This window comes from Panthera leo, chromosome A1 (genome assembly GCF_018350215.1).
Source record: "Panthera leo isolate Ple1 chromosome A1, P.leo_Ple1_pat1.1, whole genome shotgun sequence".
In the NCBI taxonomy this organism is placed as follows: Eukaryota; Metazoa; Chordata; class Mammalia; order Carnivora; family Felidae; genus Panthera; species Panthera leo.
Genome location: NC_056679.1, coordinates 1,915,287 through 1,935,325, shown reverse-complemented (window position 1 = coordinate 1,935,325; position 20,039 = coordinate 1,915,287). Strand labels below are relative to the sequence as shown.

The 20,039-nt window shown below is 51.7% G+C and overlaps 1 protein-coding gene across 2 annotated transcripts in view; it reads left to right on the top strand.

Annotated features, from left to right (window-relative positions):
• LATS2 (large tumor suppressor kinase 2) overlaps positions 1-15,592 on the top strand; it is a 76,125-nt gene extending 60,533 nt beyond the window's left edge. For both annotated transcript variants that reach the window (XM_042927603.1, XM_042927640.1), the window contains 6 exons: positions 3,073-3,205; positions 4,286-5,739; positions 6,789-7,371; positions 8,650-8,832; positions 10,591-10,697; positions 13,621-15,592. In XM_042927603.1, coding sequence (XP_042783537.1) covers positions 3,073-3,205; positions 4,286-5,739; positions 6,789-7,371; positions 8,650-8,832; positions 10,591-10,697; positions 13,621-14,115 — 2,955 coding nt within the window. In that variant the 3' untranslated portion in view covers positions 14,116-15,592. The remainder of the gene's footprint in view (positions 1-3,072; positions 3,206-4,285; positions 5,740-6,788; positions 7,372-8,649; positions 8,833-10,590; positions 10,698-13,620) is intronic.
• Positions 15,593-20,039: the final 4,447 nt, after the last annotated feature.

Sequence of the window (20,039 nt, the reverse complement as noted above, 5' to 3'; positions counted from 1 at the left end):
GTGTAAGTGATGAGTCTCTGTGTTCTGCTCCTGAAGCCAAAAAAGGAAACAGAAAAAGAAATGCGGTATGTAATGGCCCCTTGGCTCCACTCTACCCGCTGACCTGTGCCAGGAGGGGCATCCGACCTGCAGGGCAGAGGCCCAGGCCTTCTCCCACCAGGCAGCCCGTCCCTCCCCTCTCCCTGCACCTGTCCCCGCGCAGCCCCAGGGCCACTGCCCGTGGCGACGTTCCAAGCTGCCGGCCTGATGTCTGACAAGCGGAGTCCCCTAGAGCGGGCGAGAGGTCACACAGAGCGACCGCGCGGGCAGCAGGCGGTGCCAGTGGCTGCGTTTAGTGCTCTCTGGCTGGCGTCTGCTGGGGTCTGTTCGCAGTCCGCGGCTGACACTGAGGCTGGAGGAGAGACGGCGCGCGTGTCCCGGTGGGTTCGGAAATGACCCTGGATCTCCCGCAGCTGTGGGACCTAGCGGTGCCTGCACGCACGGTGGCGTCTCCGAAAGTTGGTGTCGAGGCACCACTGACCTGCTAGGTGAGCACAGGGAGCAGACGTCGAGGACGGGACACAGCCGAGCGGGATTAGTTGGTGGTTCTTGACAAGCAGGTTGTCTCATCGGTGTCGCTTGGGCTTTACGAGTTGAAGTACTGCTGTGACCACAGTCGTCGTTTGTGGTCTCCCGTTGATCTTGCTCGGTTCAGTTCCTGGATTCAGAGCTCGGTAAACATTTAACCGTGGGAGTCGCGAGTGCCCGGGCAACGGGCACAGGTGGAGAACGTGTTCATTTGGACTCGGTCGACGGGCAGGCACCGAGGTGGTGCGCGTGTCTGGGGTCCCCCTGAAGGGCGCGGGAGCCGGCGCCCGCGCTTCTGACCCGGCAGGTGGCGCGGTCGGTGCTGACCGAAGGGCTGCGGTTCGGGTCGGCTCCCCCAGTTTTTAAATGGGTGCCAAGAGCTCCAGGGTCATCCTGAGAAGATGCGGCCCTATACCGTGTCTCTCTCCAAGCCGCCGAGAGCTCTCTGCAGCCATGACCTCATCGCATAACATAGCTGTGAAGGGGGGGGGGGGGGGGCAGCGTTGCCTCCCGTCTGCGGGTGGGGCATCGCCGTGCTCACCCCGCACCTCTCTCTCCGCAGCCCCGCCGCACGTCAGGCACTCGCCCTGTCGGTCCGAGCTCTGCTTCTAAACCGGGAGCTCTGTCCTTACTGCCGTGGCCCCGTCTGCCTCGCCATGTCTCTTCGGGCCCCTCGGCCCCGGACGCGGCCCCCTCACACGCACCCACACGTCCCACTGCCCGTCCTGCTCTCCGGCACGGCCTCGCTGGGCCCCCCGTCTCGGCCCCTCCCTCCCCCCACTGTCTTGCCGAGTCTCTTGGCATCACCAAGAACGTAGGCACAGGTTACAGCCAACGTGTTTTGTCCTGCCACGCGCTGGGGATATGGCCAGGAACGGGAAACTTGATTTTGCTGTTACGCAAGCACTCAAGTTGTCCCGGCTGATGCGTTGGGTGGGTGGCTACAGCCACGAGTGACGTGGAATGCAGGCCCCAGCGGGTTCTCCCGGTCCTAGAGGAGGAGGAGGCAGACATTCAGACAGACAGATGGGGCCGGTAAAGGTCACGGGTGTGTGATGCCTCGTTCCCGGGGCCGGCAGGAGCACAGATCTGAGTCAGCCTGGACAATGCTTGGCTCGGAGGGCAGGGAGACTGGTGCATTCTCGGTGTCGGGGACAAGTGCTGTTTCCCCAGAGTGGCCCTTGGCCACAACAGCCGCTCTCTGCCCACAACAGCCCCAAGCTGCCTTCTCACTGTCCTGGGGTCTTCCTGCACCCTCAGCCCTTTTCTCTCCTGTCTGAGCCACGGGGTCCCCTTGGCCATGCTCTCCCGCCCCTGAGACCCCCTCTGTGTGTTCCGCCCTCGTCTCCAGGAGGCTGGCCTCCGAGGTGTTCTCTCTCCTGTCCCGTCCATCCTGTTTGCCCACAGCTCTGCTGAGCCGACTCACAGGTGTGTGTTCCCTCCTGTCTCCCGTGCACTCTGGCCTGTCTTACGCCTCCAGTTCTGCCCCAAACCGATCTCGTGGCTCTGTGTCCCTGCCTTCCAAGAGGGCCAAAACCCGGGGACAGTCGGGCCCAGCCTGTGGCTCCCTCTCTGCTGTCTCTCATGTCCCTGCTGGCCCCTCAGCCTGTTCTCCACGCACCCCCCCCCCCCCCGCCCCAGGCCTCTGCTGCTTTGACGGTTCCACCTGCCAAGAATACCTTTCCTCTGCTGTGCCTTCCATCTGCCCAATTTCGGGCCGACCTTGGGGAGCCAGCTGTATTGCCGTCTGTTCCACGAACAGTCAGTCCCTGGTGCCCTCGCTCTGAGCCGGAAGAATCCGTCTCCTCTGACCCTCTTTCCTATTCCCCGACCCTTGTCCGCTGTGTCTCCCGTGGCGGGTCCAGCTTGTCTCCTGTTCATCTCGCAAGCAGTTTTCGGAGGCCGTGTCCTGTGCTGGGCACTGCTCCAAGGGCTCTTTCGGGGTCTGTCTCTCTTTCTCCCACTAGACCAGGGGCCCGGCCGCAAGTTCCCAACTACCAGAGCGAGCACTGGGCACTGCCAACAGTAGGCCTTCAGCCAGCTCTTCATAAATGACTCTGGCAACCCTCCCCTCCCCTCCCCTGGGGGCGGGTCACTCCCTCTCCCGGTTAGCCTGCGGGTGGGCTGGAGTTGCAGCCAGGGTCCCTGACTTCAACTAGTTTTCACGCTAAACTGTTCTAGTCATAGGTTTACCCACAGAGCAGAACTTATCAGTGCAACCGGAAGTTTCCTAAGGAGAAGCAGAACTGAGATTCTTTCTGGTCCACCGTCAGAACACCTGTTTGTCCGTCACATACTCTCTATAGCCCGTGGTTCAGTGTGCGTGAAGCATTTGTCGTGGGCACCTGAGGGCATCTCATGCAGACATTTCACGGTGCAGGCCCCCAGCAGGCACAGAGGGGTGAACATTGCAGCATCGGAAGTCCCCGAGGGGCTCTGTGGGAAGATGTCATGCGTTTGTACCTCCCAGTGAAGCATCTGTGTGCTTCCCCCCGCCCCGCCCAGGAGATGGCCGGCAGGGCCCTCAAGCAGACTGGCAGCCGGAGCATCGAAGCCGCCCTGGAGTACATCAGCAAGATGGGCTACCTGGACCCCAGGAATGAGCAGATTGTGCGAGTCATTAAGCAGACCTCCCCAGGTGAGCTCAGACCCGCAGCCCTGGGGGAGGGAGATTTGCCATCGAAAAGCACAAATCCGTTTGCAGGAAGGGAGGTTCAGTGTGGCCCTGGTCAACAGATTGTCTCTTGGCACGTTGCCCTGCTCTGCACTCAGGGCCTAGAAGGGGAGGCAGCGGGGGCAGATCCTGGGACTTCCCTGGGTGCTCCCTCTCCCCGTGTGAAGTAATCTGGGGTACTTCCTGCGGCCGGTGGCTGCGGACAGGTTTTGTGTTACAGAGGTTGGAAAACTCAGTGGATATTAAAGTTAGGCAACGCGCAGAGTGAGACCTAAAGTGGGCTTTTTACTTTCTCTTGGGCCTGTGAGGGAGTCTGTTTATTAAAAGGAAGGTTTATTTCACGGATTTTTAAAACACGCCTTTTCTCACACCGGAGCCTCAGAGCAGGCTGGCAGGTGCCTCCCTGGGCTGGACGCCACGGGCAGTGGCGCTGGGACAGCCCCCTTAGTGACCCCCGGGAAGGGCCAGAGGCACCAGCACCAAATGCTCTACCTCACTGGCTGTCAGTGAATGTTCCTCTTAGAGGATGAACAGATGGGAGAATTTTTGGTAGCTGAGGTCCTGAGTGTGATAAGGGACTCACGACATTCAGCCAAAGGAGCTTTCCCACTTCGTCTGTCGAGTGAGAAGTTGTGTCTTCGTTGTTAAACTTTTGTTTTCTCGTTGATAGGAGGCTCGTATTAAACTGCTGCCTGCTGGCAGTCCATTTCCAGATTCTTGGAGTCCCAGGGTCTGTGTTGCCGCAGAGCCCCAAAGGGAAACTGCAGACCCACATCTGTAACGATTCTCTCCTACGTGTGCCTTTGACACATGTTCTTAGCCCAGGAAAACAGGTTGTGGGCTCTGCCGGGTCCCCCCACGAGGGGCTCTGACCCACAAGGCAGCCCGGGTTTGCCAGAGCGGAGTTCAGCCTGCGTCGGGCGGCCTCGAGCGGCAGAAGAGCCTGCGCAGCGGTGTCCGCCCCCAAGGACGCGGCTAGCGCCGGGAGCCGGCCCGCGAGAGCCGTTCCCCTCTAACGCCGTGTCCGCGTTCTTTCCGCTGCAGGGAAGGGCATCGCGCCGGCCCCCGGGCCGCGGAGGCCGAGCTTCGAAGGAACAGGCGACCCCTTCCCGCCCTACCATCAGATGAGCGGGGCAGCCTACGAGGGCAGCGGTCCGCTGGAGGAGGTGCCCCGGCAGTACATGGACTTTCTTTTCTCCGGAAGCGCGCGCAGCGTGCCCGGCGGCCATCAGCACCAGCCCAAAGGCTACGCGGCCAACCTGGAGTCCGCGGGGATGAGCTTCCCGGTGGCCGCGCCGGCGGGCCAAGCCCTCCCGCTGCAAGGCCCCCCCTACAGGCCGCACCTGCTGGTGCCGGGGGAGCCGCTGGGCTACGGCCTCCAGCGCAGCCCCTCCTTCCAAAACAAGGAGGCGGGAGCGTACGCGAGCCCGGCCGCCAAGGGCCCCGCGGTGCAGGTGCAGGTGCAGGTGCAGCCGGGCGCCGGCCACGCGTTTCCGGCCGCGGGAGCGGCGGCCGGTCTGTACCTGCCCCACCCGCACCACAAGCAGGCCCACCAGGTGCACGTGATGGGCTCCCGGGGCCAGGTGTTCGCCAGCGACAGCCCCCCCCCGAGTCTGATGGCGCCCTCCAGGAACAGCCTCAACGTGGACCTGTACGACCTGAGCGGCGCCCCCGTCCAGCAGTGGCCGGCCTCCACCCTGTCCCGCCGCGACTCTCTGCAGAAGCCGGGCCTGGAGGCACCCCCCCGCCAGCACGTGGCCTTCCTGCCCGAAGGCCCGGTCCCCAGCAGGACCAACTCCTTCAACAGCCACCAGCCGCCCGTGGCCGTGCCCATGCGGGCGGGCGTGCCCGGCAAGACGGAGCCCTCCGTGCCGTCCCCCAACACCATCACGGCCGTGACGGCCGCCCACATCCTGCACCCGGTCAAGAGCGTGAGGGTGATGCGGCCCGAGCCCCAGACGGCCGTGGGGCCCTCGCACCCGGCCTGGGTGCCCGCGCCCGCGCCTGCGCCCGCGCCCGCGCCCGCGCCCGGGGTGGAGGGTCTGGACTCGAAGGACGAGCACTCCCTGCCGCTGGGGGGCGCCGGTGCGTACCCGCTGGACGTGGAGTACGGCGGCCCGGACCTGAGGTGCCCGCCCCCGCCCTACCCCAAGCACCTGCTGCTGCACAGCAAGTCCGAGCAGTACGACGTGGACGGCCTGTGCGCCGGCGTGGAGCAGAGCCTGCGGGGGGGCCCGGCCGCCGAGCCCGCCGACCGGAGCGACAAGAGCCACAAAGGCGCCAAAGGGGAGAGGCCGGGGAAGGATAAAAAGCAGATCCAGACCTCTCCTGTCCCCGTTCGGAAAGCCAGCAGGGACGAGGAGAAGAGGGAGTCGCGCATCAAGAGCTACTCACCGTATGCGTTCAAGTTCTTCATGGAGCAGCACGTGGAGAATGTCATAAAAACCTACCAGCAGAAGGTCAACCGGAGGCTGCAGCTGGAGCAGGAAATGGCGAAAGTAAGCTCTCCTCGGGTTCCCGCCGCCGGCCCGGCTCTTCTCTAAGTTGGCGGTGGCGCTCACAGCGGAACCTCTCTTTTGCTTCTGCTTTGCCCCGTTATTACAAACGGTTCGCGTCCCGGGGCGATGGTGAGGTTATGGGGCCAACAACTTGGAGGGATGACCGATGGTGCAGGCTCCCTCACGGGTCCCCCCGGCTCTGTGGGGGGGCCGTGAGCACTGGCCTGACCCAGCCGGTGGGCACGTGACCACGGCGATATTTTTATTTCATTTTCCTTCATTTCATTTTACTATTTTATATTACTTATTTGTTTTACTTCCTTTCACTCATTTTATTTTATTTTTTGAGAGAGAGAGTGGGAGAGCGTGCATGCACATGCAAGCAGGGGAGGGGCAGAGGGGGAGAGAGAAAATCCTAAGCAGGCCCCGTGCTCCGGGCCGCAGCCTGAAGCGGGGCTCAAACCCACAACTTTGAGATTATGACCTGAGCCGAAATCAAAAGTCACACTCAACCGGCTGAGTCACCCAGGCGCCCCAGCAAATAGTATTTTAAATATACCTTAGTTGACACTAAACTGCTAGAGAAGGTAATTAATGAAATGATTTAAATTAAAATCTTACAGTAAATTTAAATCACACAAAGCCAGCGATTTCAAATTCTAAAAATCAGATCTGTGCTCTTACTTTCTGCTGCCCCATTTTCATTGACTTTTCTTTGTTCCCATTTTCCCTGAGCTGTTAAAATATTAGATTGCTCTGAGAGTCCGGGGAATGCTGTGGTCTGCTTTGCCAACGGTGTTTGTTTCTAGAGGTTTCCTGAGAGCCTAAAGTCGCCGGTTTTGTCCTCCCTTTAGAGTCCAGATTTGTGTCTACATAAGTAGATGAAGAGCAAACCCAGTTGTTGTCTTGCTTGTAGTATACTGGACCCATACGTGTTCTTGGTTCTGTAAATCGAGTCAGGACCCTCGCGGTTCTCAGCTGTCTCCCGCCCTGGCTGTTTCCTCCCGTGGGCTCCTCTGACGTGACTTCCTTGTTCCCCTTCTCCACAGGCTGGACTCTGTGAAGCTGAACAGGCACAGATGAGGAAGATCCTCTACCAGAAGGAATCTAACTACAACAGGCTGAAGAGGGCCAAAATGGATAAGTCCATGTTTGTGAAAATCAAAACCCTGGGGATCGGTGCCTTTGGAGAAGTGTGCCTTGCTTGTAAGGTGGACACGCACGCCCTCTACGCCATGAAGACCCTCAGGAAGAAGGACGTCCTGAACCGGAATCAGGTGGCCCACGTCAAGGCCGAGAGGGACATCCTGGCTGAGGCAGACAACGAGTGGGTGGTCAAGCTCTACTATTCCTTCCAAGACAAGGACAGCCTGTACTTCGTGATGGACTACATCCCGGGGGGGGACATGATGAGCCTGCTGATCCGGATGGAGGTCTTCCCCGAGCACCTGGCCCGGTTCTACATCGCAGAGTTGACCCTGGCCATTGAGAGCGTCCACAAGATGGGCTTCATCCACCGAGACATCAAGCCAGACAACATTTTGATAGATCTCGATGGTCACATCAAACTGACGGATTTTGGCCTCTGCACTGGGTTCAGGTGGACTCACAATTCCAAATACTACCAGAAAGGTATTGTCCTAGATACGCCGCACCCACCTTCTACGTCTAGATAGGACCAGACTCAGGCAGCTGTTTCGCATCCTGGTGGCTCCTGGTCATTTTGAAATTATCTGTTCAATATAACTTAGCGTGACCTCCTTTTCTCCCTAAAGCAGTAGCATGGTACGTGTAAAAGAAGTTTTTTGAAGTTAACGGATTTAAGTTTTACTGTAGCATTTTTAGGACAATAGTCTACGGGGTGTCATGGGAACGTGGTTAGGAACCATCACTCTGCCCTTATAAAATGAGCCTTAAAAGTCTCACCACCTCGCAAAGAGTCCTAATAGCGAACGTGAATGTGTCTATAGGCGTCAGTAAGTCCAGGTGAAGGTATAGACTAGGCAGGTTGGGTGTAACTCCATCTGCTGTAGGTCTGCCGGCCGTTATCTTATTTATGGCTCAGTTTCTGGAAATAGTGCTCTTAATGCTATGGCTCAGGCTTCTGTTACTTTTTTTTAACCTTACTTTTTTTTTCTCAGTAATCTCTACACGCAACGTGGAGATCAAACTCACAATCCCAAGATCAAGAGTTGCACGCTGTACGGACTGAGCCAGCCAAGAGCTCTTCTATTTTTTAACTCAAAACTAATTCTATACGTTTAACTCGTTCCCATTTTCTGGTATTTCAGTCACTTTTGTTTATCTTTTTTAAATCCTCTCATGCTTTTCCGTGGTTCTCTTGAAACACGTCCTGTCCAACAGGTAGTAGGCTTCTGAGACTGGCCTGAGTGTTACGCATGACGTCCCCAAGTTACGTGAGCCTTTCTTCCACAGCATCACACTGCTACCCCGCGTAGCACCCAGCTCGTCATCGCTTCATCTGTCTTTTTTTTTTTAAGTTTATGTATTTGTTTTTGAAAGAGAGAGGGAGAGAAAGAGAATCCCAAGCAGGCTTTGTGCTGTCAGCGCAGACCCCGACACGGGGCTCGAACCCACGAACCGTGAGATCACGACCTGAGCTGAAACCAAGAGTCAGATGCTTAGCCAGCTGAGCCACTCGGGCGCCCCTCGAGTATTGTGTCGTAGTGTTTGTGTTTCCTCACGGCTCCTCACGGCTCGAGTCTCAGACCCAGGAATCACAGGCCACCCCTGCAGAGCAGTTGGGGAGGATTCTTTCTCTTAACATGCCGGGAGCTGAACCGAATTACTTTCCCCTTTGAAGTTGTGGATTTGCTGCGTTGTTGAACAGTGCAAATTCACCTGGGTTTTTATTCTTTTCTTTGACTGCCGCTGATTCCGGGGTGAAAGGGAGCCACGTCAGACAGGACAGCATGGAGCCCAGTGACCTCTGGGACGACGTGTCTAACTGTCGATGTGGAGACCGGCTGAAGACGCTGGAGCAGAGGGCCCGGAAGCAGCACCAGAGGTGTCTGGCCCACTCCCTGGTTGGGACCCCAAATTACATCGCACCGGAAGTGCTGCTGCGAAAAGGTACGCGCTTCCGGCCACAGCCACGACCTCTAAGAGTCTCTAGCTCCAGCTCTCTGAGACTCCGAATAGTCTCGTTGTATGTTTATTCTCATGGAAGCCTGAGAGGGAAACGATTTCCTTAACAAGCAGGCCTCCAGCGCACCGCGCGTTGGTTCTGTAGCTGCTCTTGCTTCCGGCGTGAAAGACGACGTCCACCATTAGGCCTGCCTCGCTAGCCCCTCCTTGGGCCGGGAAGGGATGGAGTGGGTGTAGGGTGTGGAGTGGGCGTGGGCTTTCCGTCTAGACCCCAAGAGAAATCTCTTGGCACCTGGTTTTTAAGAACCAACCGTGAGGTCACCCGGACGCTTCTCGGTCTGCCTGAGCCATACTCTCGCTTTGACTCTTCCTTGCCCGGGCTCCCAGCTGCTCCTACCAAATTCCACTGGTTGTCCAGTATGTCAGAACACAAATAGTGTGTCCCTCCGCTTCTCTCTGCTAGTCCAGGATCGCTGGAGGGTGACATTTGGGGACGGTGGTGCGCATAAAAGTACAAGTGTTCGGTAAATCGGCCTCCGTGTGGATGCTGTGTTCTACCAACGACGGCATTTGGTTGAGTACAGGAGGAACCTTTCAGTGATCAGTCGCGTGGCTCATGGCCACGGTGTGATACGTCCAGGGATCGGTGACCTGTCCTTTCACACGTGTGGTTTCGGGTCTATGGAGTCTGTTTGGACCCGAGTTTTCTCGGTCGGCCGTGGAAATCCAAGGCAAATCACCTAACCACTCACTCAGAGCCACTGGCGTCACAAGAACTGCCTTGAGAGGTGGTTGTGATGATCAGCCTCACCGCCCAGTAACGGCCTCATTCTCTCCTTCCTGTGGTGGCGTCTCCCCCATCCCCTTCCCACTGTCTGCAGCACCCCAACACGTGCAGGAGTCCGGGAACTAGGGGGCAGATTTCCCCTTCTCCCCCACCCCCACCCCCCTGCCTCCAGTGCCAGGCTGGGGTGGAAGGCGTGGGACGGAGGGAGAACAGAGTTGGCAAATGCTGCTGGCGGGTCCCAAGGCCCAGTTCAGGTTAGCGGGGACGAGGTGACACCAAGACTGGAGCATAGCTGGGACTGGGATGCAGAGCTTTGAAGGAAAAGTGAGAGAAGATCAAAGAAAAATGAGCCTGTCCTCCTGCCTCGGTGAGGCTGGTCCTGTCCAAGCCGCAGGGTGCCCCGGCCTCAGCTGCCGCGTCTCGGGAGCTCCGTGACCAAGGGCCTGGCTCTGGTAGCGCCTCATGCTGGGTCTCAGGGGACAGTTGTTTCCTTTGCCAAAGGGCACTCTGTCTCTTCCCCTTCTCGTCCCTCACCTCCTTCCAAAACTGACTTCGCCAGCGTCCCCGGGAAGCCCTCACGACTGGCCGCAGCTGACCGTTCACCAGTGTAGCACTGTTTTTCAGTCAGTACTCTTTTCATTTGTGTCTTTGTGTCCTTTAAGAACCTAAAATCCCGGTTGCAATGTTACTAACAATAATAATAATCTTTTAAGATGAAGAAGTCTTATTACAAAAGCATCCCGTGTGTATCACAGACGAATGAGAGAAAATAAGAGGAAATCTGTCAGGTCCCTGGCAGGTGTCCCATCCAGCCTTCTGTTCTGAGCCACAAAACATGTACGCTGCGTGAACGCGCTTTCCCCTTCACAGCAAATTAGTATTGGAGACTTTCCCCAAATTCTTCTCTACGAGTCATGCATGCCCGTGTTGGAATTGAGTGAGCCTTTGTCTTTCAGGGTACACGCAGCTCTGTGACTGGTGGAGTGTTGGCGTGATTCTCTTCGAGATGCTGGTGGGACAGCCACCCTTCTTGGCCCCGACTCCCACGGAGACCCAGCTGAAGGTAGGAACGAAGCAGCCCCGTGCCGGAGGCATGCACCTGCTTGCTGCAAACACGCGTGGTTTTCTGTTGAAGCCCCGAATGTCTGGTCAACGTTGGACCTTTTATTCTGAGTAGCGTAGGAGTGTCAGTTGCATGCTGTCAAAGTGTTACTGTTATCAGCTCTATAAAATTTTTGTTTAATCAAGTGAAGCCACACCGTTAGACCCGTGTACCTCCATTTTCTGTCGCCACCTGTGCCTACCGGGCAAAAGACACTGAAACCTTTAGGAACTGGATTTAAAGAAATCAGTTGTTTGGATGTTTTATCAACAGTAATCTGTTCGCAGATTATCAACTATGCGGTCAGGCTTGCAGTACGTATTTCTAATATTAATTTGAAATAATTAAGTCCTCTGTCCATCATTTAATACTAAATAGTTTTAGAATGGTAGCTATTTAGGAGCACCTGGGCGGCTCAGTCAGGCATCCGACTTCGGCCTGGGTCATGATCTCACGGTTCATGAGTTCAAGCCCCACGTTAGGCTCTGTGCTATCAGGGCGGAGCCTGCTTTGGATCCTGTGTCCCCCTTTCTCTCTCTGCCCCTTCCCTGCTCGCCTGCTCGTGCTCTCTCCAAAGTAAATAAGCATTTAAAAGGAGTGATAGCCATTTGTCCTCTGATATAAATGAGTTGATTACTTAAGAAGGATTGAATTGAGAATCTGATGGAATCTTTGGAACCTCTTTTTTTTTTTTTTTTTTTTTGAGAGAAGAGCATGTGTGTGTGAGCAGGGCAGGGGGAGAGAGAGACAGAGAGAGAGAGAGAATGAATCTTAAACAGACTCCACACCCAGCACAGAGCCCAGTGCGGGGCTCCATCTTGAGACCTTGAGATCATGACCTGAGCCAAAATCAAGAGTCGGACACTTAACCGACTGAGCCGCCCAGGCGCCCCTGGTACTTCTTTGAACTTACCCACCAGCATGCGTGTTTACTAACAATTCCGTGAAGTATTCGTGTGTCCCAGAGTCTGTGTTAGACCCTAAGTTAATGATCCCTTATTTAGCAAAACCCTAAATGAAGGCTTAGTTTCCACTCTGGTAACAATAAAATTGGAATTTGACATTATCTGCATCCTAATTGAATTGCCAAACCAGCCACTAATTTACTAATTTGCCTGCGTGATGATAACCCAATATTTTTATTGTGATAAAATTTACCACTTTAACCAGCTTTAATTTTACAGCCCAGTGGCATTAAGTGCACTCACAGTGTTGTGCGACTCTAACCGCTACCTGTCTCCAGATACTTTGATCCTCCCAAACAGAAACTGTACCCAGGGAACAGCAGCTCCCCATTCCTGCCTCCTCGGACCCCATAACCCCTCTTCTGGTCTCTGGGAAGTTGCCTGTTCGAGGCACCTCATTTCACGACTGGCTTCTTTCCCTGAGCATCATGTCTTCAGAGTTCATCCACGTTGTAACATGTGTCACAACTTCCTTCCTTGCTGAGGCTGAGGAATATTCCGTTGTGTGTGTAAACCACATTTATTTACCCGTCATCTGGTGGTGCACACTTGGGTCGTTTCTACCTTTCGGCTGACGCGAAGAACGTATTCAGGAATCTGCGTCCCTGCTCTCATTTTTGCAGCTTTATACCCAGAAGTGCGATGGCCAGATCACAGGGTCATTCTGTGTTTAACATTTTGAGGAGCCACCAAACTGTTTGGTACAGTGGCTGCCTGATCGTACACGTCCGTCACCAGTGCACAGGGTTCCAGTCTCTTCCGTCTTCATCGACTTCCTTTAAGTTGTCATCCTGTGGGTGTGAGGTGGTATCTTATTGTGGCTCTGATTTATATTTCCCTGATGATTAGCAACTGAGCCTTTGTTCGTGTGCTTATTGGACATCTGTACATCTTCTTTGGAGAATGTCTATTTAAGTCTTTTGCCCTGTTTAAATCGTTGTTTTTGTTGTTGAATTGTAGGAGTTCTTTATATATTCTGGACATTAATCCCTGATCAGAGAAACACTTTGCAAATATATTTTCCCATTCTGGGAGTTACCTTTCCACTCTGTTCATGGTGTCCTTTGGTGCATAAAAGTTTGAAATTTTGCTGAAGTCCGTTTCAGGTACTTTTTTGTTGCCTGTGCTTTTGGTGTCTTCCAAGAGATCATTGCCATATCTAATGTCATGAGTATTTTCCCATTTTCTTCTATGACTTTTACAGTTTTCTGTTACAGTTCTATGACTAGAACATCTACTCAAGTTCAGACCAGCCCCCTCACCTATACACTCAGCTACCTCCATGCCTCACCCAGTGCCCCCTCACCCCGGCCCGTAGCCCATTAGTTTGGCCTTGCTTTACCCCGACTCTGAGTATAGATGATAAAGAAGGCCCTTCAGTTTCCTCTTCACGGTAGCCACGTTTCGTAACCAGTATATTTGCCGAACATGTCGATGGCTAGTCTGTGCAGTTGACTGTGAGCATGAGGCGAAGGCCACAGGGCCAGCACCTTTATTCTCCTTCTCTGTAGGGTTGCCTTGTTTGTTTGTTTGTTTGCTTAACTGACACTCCAGCTGAACATGTCTCAGCCGGAAGTACTGAATGAGAACCGTGATGATTCTCCCAGAGGGTCAGCCTCTTCGTTCTTACGGAAATCACAAAATTCTCCCGCTGACGTGTATTCCTGATCCAAGAAAATCCGTGTCTTTTGGTCTGTATTTGGCTTCATGCCCCTCTGCCTCAGCCGGTGAGCCCCCTCCTCGGCGGCACTGGCCTTTGACAGCTGCTCAGGGTGGCGCCGGTGCTCCTGTTCTAATCGTTCTCCCATCACGAAGGTGAAAGTATTTAAAAGCCACCTCGTCACGTAGGCTCACAACGGCCTCACGTTGACCGTGAAAAGCGCCCAGAGAGGAAAACTTTGGTTCTGTCGTCTCTGCAGGTGATAAACTGGGAGAACACGCTCCACATTCCAGCCCAGGTCAAGCTGAGCGCCGAAGCCCGGGACCTTATCACCAAACTGTGCTGTGCTGCTGACCAGCGCCTGGGGAGGAACGGGGCCGACGATCTGAAGGCCCACCCCTTCTTCGGGGCCATCGACTTCTCCAGTGACATCCGGAAGCAGCCGGCCCCCTATGTGCCCAAGATCAGCCACCCCATGGACACCTCCAACTTTGACCCCGTAGACGAAGAGAGCCCTTGGAACGACGCTAGCGAAGACAGCACTAAGGCCTGGGACACGCTCACCTCTCCCAACAACAAACACCCTGAGCACGCATTTTACGAATTCACTTTCCGGAGGTTCTTTGATGACAACGGCTATCCCTTTAGGTGCCCAAAGCCTTCGGGAGCAGACGCTTCACAGGCCGAGGACTCTGACGTGGAAAATTCCGATACGGGGGATCAGACCGAAGGGTGCCAGCCAGTGTATGTGTAGACTCCGCTCCGCCGACGCCCTGCCTCCGCGGGGGCCCGGGGGGCCCGCGGCCGGTCTCCCCGCACGCCCGGTGGACAGCTGAGCTCAGCCGCGTTCAAGGTGGGTTGAGTCTGGCAGCGGAAGTTCTGGTCTTCGCCAAAACCCCCAAAAGAAACAAGAAAGCTTTTTACGTGAGGACTCAAGCCTAACAGGTTCCGAATGATGGGGGTGGGGGGCGGGTGTCAACATTGCTTTCAATTGGCTTTCGAGGACCTTCACTGCATTAAAACAATATTTTTAAAACTTAGTACAGTTTAGAAAGAGCACTTATTTTGTTTATAGCCATTTTCTTACTAAATTATAGGGATTAACTTTGACAAATCATGCTGCTGTTATTTTCTACATTTGTATTTTATCCATAGCACTTATTCACATTTAGGAAAAGACATAAAAACTGAAGAACATGTGATAAGAAATCTCTGTGCAATAACGTGTAAAAAAAAAAAAAAAGATAACACTGTTCTGATATTACTGATGCCATTTTATTCACACAATGGTTTTTGTTTTATATTTTTTCCCACATTTCAAAATTGTGATATAATGTTAAAAGCTGCTTTTTTTTTTTTTTTTTTTTTTTTTTGCTTTTTGCATATTATAGTATAATAGAAAGTGTGAGCAAGGTGATCATGTGGGTGTGATTTCAGATGTCTGGTGTGTAGAGAGTACTGCATGAGCAGGGTTTTTCTATTATAAAATTACCATATCTTGCCATTCACAGCAGGTTCTGTGAATATGTTTTTACCGAGTATCTTTAAATGAGATGTTCTAGACAGTGTGCCGATAATGTATCGTGTGGGTGACTTCTTCGCTATGATTGTAACCCTTACTGTTTTGTTAAAGAAACGCAGATGTGTAACAGAAGCGATCTTTGTGTGTGTGTCTTGGGGGGCAAACTTCAACATTTGTCATATACTAAACTCGTATACATCAAAAGGGATTAATTTAGCCATGCCAAAAATTTTAAGTTCATCCTGGGGCTGTGTCCGTTTCGCTCGTCCGGACACTCTCACTGGCATCGCTGACACGTGGAACCCAGTGGCTGCGACCTACCGCCACTGAGAGGTTTCGTGACGTCGTTCCTCCTGTGGTCTTGGACAGCTGAGGTGTTGCTACCAGGATGAAATTTAGTTCTTCCACATTTGTGTGTGTGTGTGTGTGTGTGCGTGTGCTTTGAAGTATCAAACTTAACTGGGTTTTAACAGTACATTTTTCTAATCTTTGTAAAACAGCAAGGATTATTCAAAGTGACATTGGAATAAAAAAAAAAATGAAGCCATACATATTTTCTTAGAAGTGTAGATGTATATATAACTACATAGATAAACACACCAAATATTCCTTTTTTCAAATTAGTATGGTTCCTATTTAAAGTGATTTATATCTGAGTTAAAAGTTCAATTCTTTTTTGCTTTTTAAAAACCTGACGCATCGTATTTTTCATTATATTATTCCACATATTTTTCCTCGAAGTTTTTAGCATAACGTATCCATTATTTAGTGTATATCTAGGCAACAACACTTATAAGTTTATCAGTGTCTAAACGAAACAAACAAACAAAACTGTACTGGTTTACATTGTATGAATGGCAAATTCTGAAGTCTGCTGTGCTTGTACTGTGACTCAGTATTTTCGCTATTTTGTAGTAAAGCCCGTTATTTACAGCGCTCTGACATACTTTCATGTGGTAGGTTCTTTCTCAGGAACTCAATTTAACTATTATTTATTGATATATCATTGCCTTTGAAAAGCTTCTACTGGCACAATTTATTATTAAAAGTTTGAATCCAAATCCCTTGATGTCACGTCGTGCTGAATTTGTAACTTCCCGCTTTAATCTGTGACTTGCTTCCCAGTGACCCGTGTGCGGCAGGGTTGCCAGCTGCTGGAGGCACTGTCACGAGAGGGGAGGGACGGGCGCCGCCCAGACCGGGGTTGGGGGGGGGGGGGGAAGCTGGCTCAGGAAGGAAGGGTCTGAGGTGTGGCAAAAATGGGCTTTCAGTTTATACACAAGAAGCCGAAGCCCAGCGGATCGAGTGAGATACTGAATGTGTCTGGCGGGTGATGAAATCAATCATAATACGAGCCGATCCCCCTGCATGAAGTGCTCAAATGGAGAGGGAACGGTGTAGTGCCCTGACCTTAGGTTTAAAATGGTTGGTGGAGGGGCGTCCGGGGGGCTCAGTCGGTTGAGCCTCCGACTTCGGCTCAGGTCATGATCTCGCGGTCCGTGGGTTCGAGCCCAGTGTCGGGCTCTGGGCTGACGGCTCGGGGCCTGGGGCCTGCTTCCGATTCTGTGTCTCCTCCTCCCTCTGCCCCTCCCCTGCTCATGCTCTGTCTCCCTCTGTCTCTCAATAATAAATAAACGTTAAAAAATAATAATAAACATTTAAAAAATTAAAATAAAATGGTTGGTGGAATTTCAGAAAAGATAATAGTTTCTTTTCTTTGGGTTAATCTTTTGAGTAGGTACAATCACATGATTTAAAAATCAAAACATGTGGGAGCACCAGGGTGGCTCAGTCGGTTAAGCAACTTACTTCGGCTCAGGTCATGATCTCATGGTTTGTGAGTTCGAGCCCTGCGTTGGGCTCTGTGTTGTTGGCACAGAGCCTGTTTTGGATCCTCTGTCCCCCCCTCTCGCCCCTCCCCCACTCGCACAAGGGCGTGCACTCTCTCTTGAAAATCAATAAACGTTAAAAAAGGAAAAAAAATCAAACGTGTTAAAAGGATATACGATGAAATGTCTCCTACTCCTTGTCTCAGCCATTGAGTTCACCTCTCAGTTTATCGTGTCCTTAGAGAAAGGACACCTGTCACGCACACACAGCGCAAGGAAACACATATGCACGTATATTTTGCCCCACCTGCACAAATGCGAGAACGTTTCGTGTACTTTTCTGCATCTGTTTCCTTCACTTGGCAATCCGAGCCCGCACTTACAGAAACTTGTCATGCTTTATTATACCGCATGGTACTTCTCATCACAAGTGTACTGTGAGTAATAAAGTCCTGTGGGTCTGATCCTGGAGTCCCTTGTCTGATTTCAGGATTCATGAAGGAGTAATAGACTGACTTCTTAGCTCATAAGTAGGGTAAAAGCAAATCTTTCACCTGCCAACAGGTATTATACCAGTATGTACTCCCAATAAAAATACACAAGAGTATTTACTTACTGCCTTGCCAAATGCACTGTGTATTACCAACCTTTTTGATCTTTGTCCATTGACTAGATTAAAGTGTGTGTGTGTGTGTGTGTGTGCCTTTGATAGACTTTTGCTTGATGTTCCTCTTATTTTGAAAGAGGTAGAACATATTTGTGTATGCTTAATATTCATTTGAATAGCCTTAAAAAGCAGTGGTCCTAATATTATGCACTTTTCGAGTGGCGGCCCCTAAGGGAATCCCAGAAGATTTCCATTCGCTTCTCACTCTTCAACTTCTCCTTCCTGCTCAGCTAAAGTGAATTGTTTAACTGGGCTGATGGCCAGATAACAGATTACCGCGAACAGACCGCTTCAGTGTTTTTGACAAATTCCATAGGAAGTGAATACTCCGCTCAGGATGTTGCAAGGACACAGCCAGGCCCGGCTTCAGTGCGTCCGTGGTCATTGCCGGGTGTGATTGGAGTGCATTGAGGGAACAAATACCACATTCCTTCGAAGTTTCCTTCTTCGCACTTGGCACGTTATGTGTCCCTTGGTAAATCTAAACACAAATCACGGAGAGAAAGACGCTATCCAGCGTGGCAGACTTCCTCCGAACGTCCTGTGGTCCAAACCATTATTCAGTTGGAAATTTTTAAGGTGGAGTTTATCAAACTCATCCTACGTCTTCCAGATTTTACTTACAAACCACCTTTAAAGCCCCGGTACTTCATTAATATCTTATTTCCACTGGCAAAAATTCAGCATAATATAAAAAAAGATCTTTGTGCATGTTTGTAAGTAGTACTATGCTGGCGTTATTAACCATTAATTATATCGTTTTCCATCAGTAAAGAACTTTTCCTTAGTGAGAGAATTTCAGTTTGCAAAAATGGCAGCTTAAAGTTATGGGGCAAAATGTGCTTATTCATTGTAGAAAGGAAGAAACATTCTATTGTTGAACATTGAGATGAAATACATAGGGCCCACGGTTAAAGGGAACACATTAGCTTGAATGGCAACTTTGTTTTTCTTTTGCAACTCACATCAGACAATTGAAAACTGTTTTCACCATCAAACATACTTTAGAAAGCTCCAGAAGGAAAGCCTGCTGCATTTACCGATAGTTTTGCTGACCGTGTCTTTCCTCCCGATGTTCTGAGGTTTTTTTATTTTTTCCTCTCTTGTTAGAAAATGTCCTTTATCCACTCTTTTAGGGTTAGGTCAACTGGCGACATATTTTCTTGTTTCCTTCGTCTGAGAATGTCTTCCTTTCCCCTTTTGCTCTGAAAGATATTTTAGGTATGTCTAAATTCGAGGTATAATGCTATTTTGGATGTAGGATTCTAGATTGATAGCTGTTCTTTCAGCATGTGACAAAGAGCGTGTCACTTCCTTCCAGCCTGCATGGTCTCTGATGACAATCTGTTGTCATTCTATTTTCCTTCTAGACACCAGGTGTTTTTCTCTGACTGCTTTCAACATGTTTTCTCTGATTGCTTTTCAGAAGTTTAATTATGATATGTGTTGGCTTGGATTTCCTTGGGTTTACCTGGTTTGTGGTTCACTCAGATTTTTTTTTTTTTTTTTTTTTTTTTTTGAGAGGGAGAGAGGGAGAGAGAGCTGGGGAGGCACAGAGAAAGGGAGACACAGAATCCGAAGCAGGTTCCAGGCTCCAAGCTGTCAGCACAGAGCCCCGCGTGGGGCTCGAACTCACGAACAGTGAAATCATGACCTGAGCCGAAGCCAAAGGCTCAACTGACTGAGCCACCCAGGTGCCCCGCGCTCAGATTCTTGAGCATGCAGGTTCATTTCTCTTGCCAAAGTTTTGAGTTCCTGGCCATTGTTTCATTGGTTGCTTTTTCATCCCTGCCCCACTTCTCATCTCCTTACAGTTCTCCGAGGACACAAGTATTACATCTTTTGTTATCCCCGAGGCTCTGTTCCTTCCCCACCCCCATCTCTGTGCAGTTGTTCAGGTTGGATAATTTCTATTGTTCTATCTTTTAGTTCACAGGTTCTTTCCTCTGTCCTTCCATTCTACTCTTGAGCCCATCCACCGAGCTCTTTATTTTAGTTATCGTATTTTTTAGTTCAAAAAGTTCCGTTTCATTCTTCTTTATATCTTCTACTTTTTTGCTGAAGCTTTCATTTTTTAAGAAGCGTGGTTGCTCTTTGAAGCGTTTATTATCTTAGACAAGTCTGATATCTCAGTGTTGTCGTCTATTGATTTTTTTTTAAAGATCTTACTGTTTCTTGTTGTGATAAATGATACTCCCCTGAAACCTGGCCATTTTGCATCATGACCCGAGACTTTGGATCTTCTGTGTGGCTGTCATTGACACTGCTCTGGTAGGAAAGAGGGCCATACTGCCTCCTTATTGCCTGGTGGAGATAGAAGCCGCCACTTGGCCTCTTTGGATGCTCAGGGACAGAGAAGTCTCATCGTTACTGCTGAGCAGGGGTGCAGTACCTGCCGTCCAAGCTGTGTCCGCTGACGTCACGTCAGGGTGGCCTCATTAACACCAAGCAGTCCTGTCGCCGGCAGGAGGCCTTCTCTGACACCACCCTAGTGACAGAGAGAAAAGGGTGCCTCATTATGGTGACATAGGTATCGAAGTCCAGTGTCCCCACGTTTTCCACTTAGACTGCCAAGTTGGGGAAGGCGTTGGGACAGCCAACGGGGATGAACATCTCAGCATCCTGCTAGGAGTTCTCTGAAATCACCCCAGCAGGAAGCC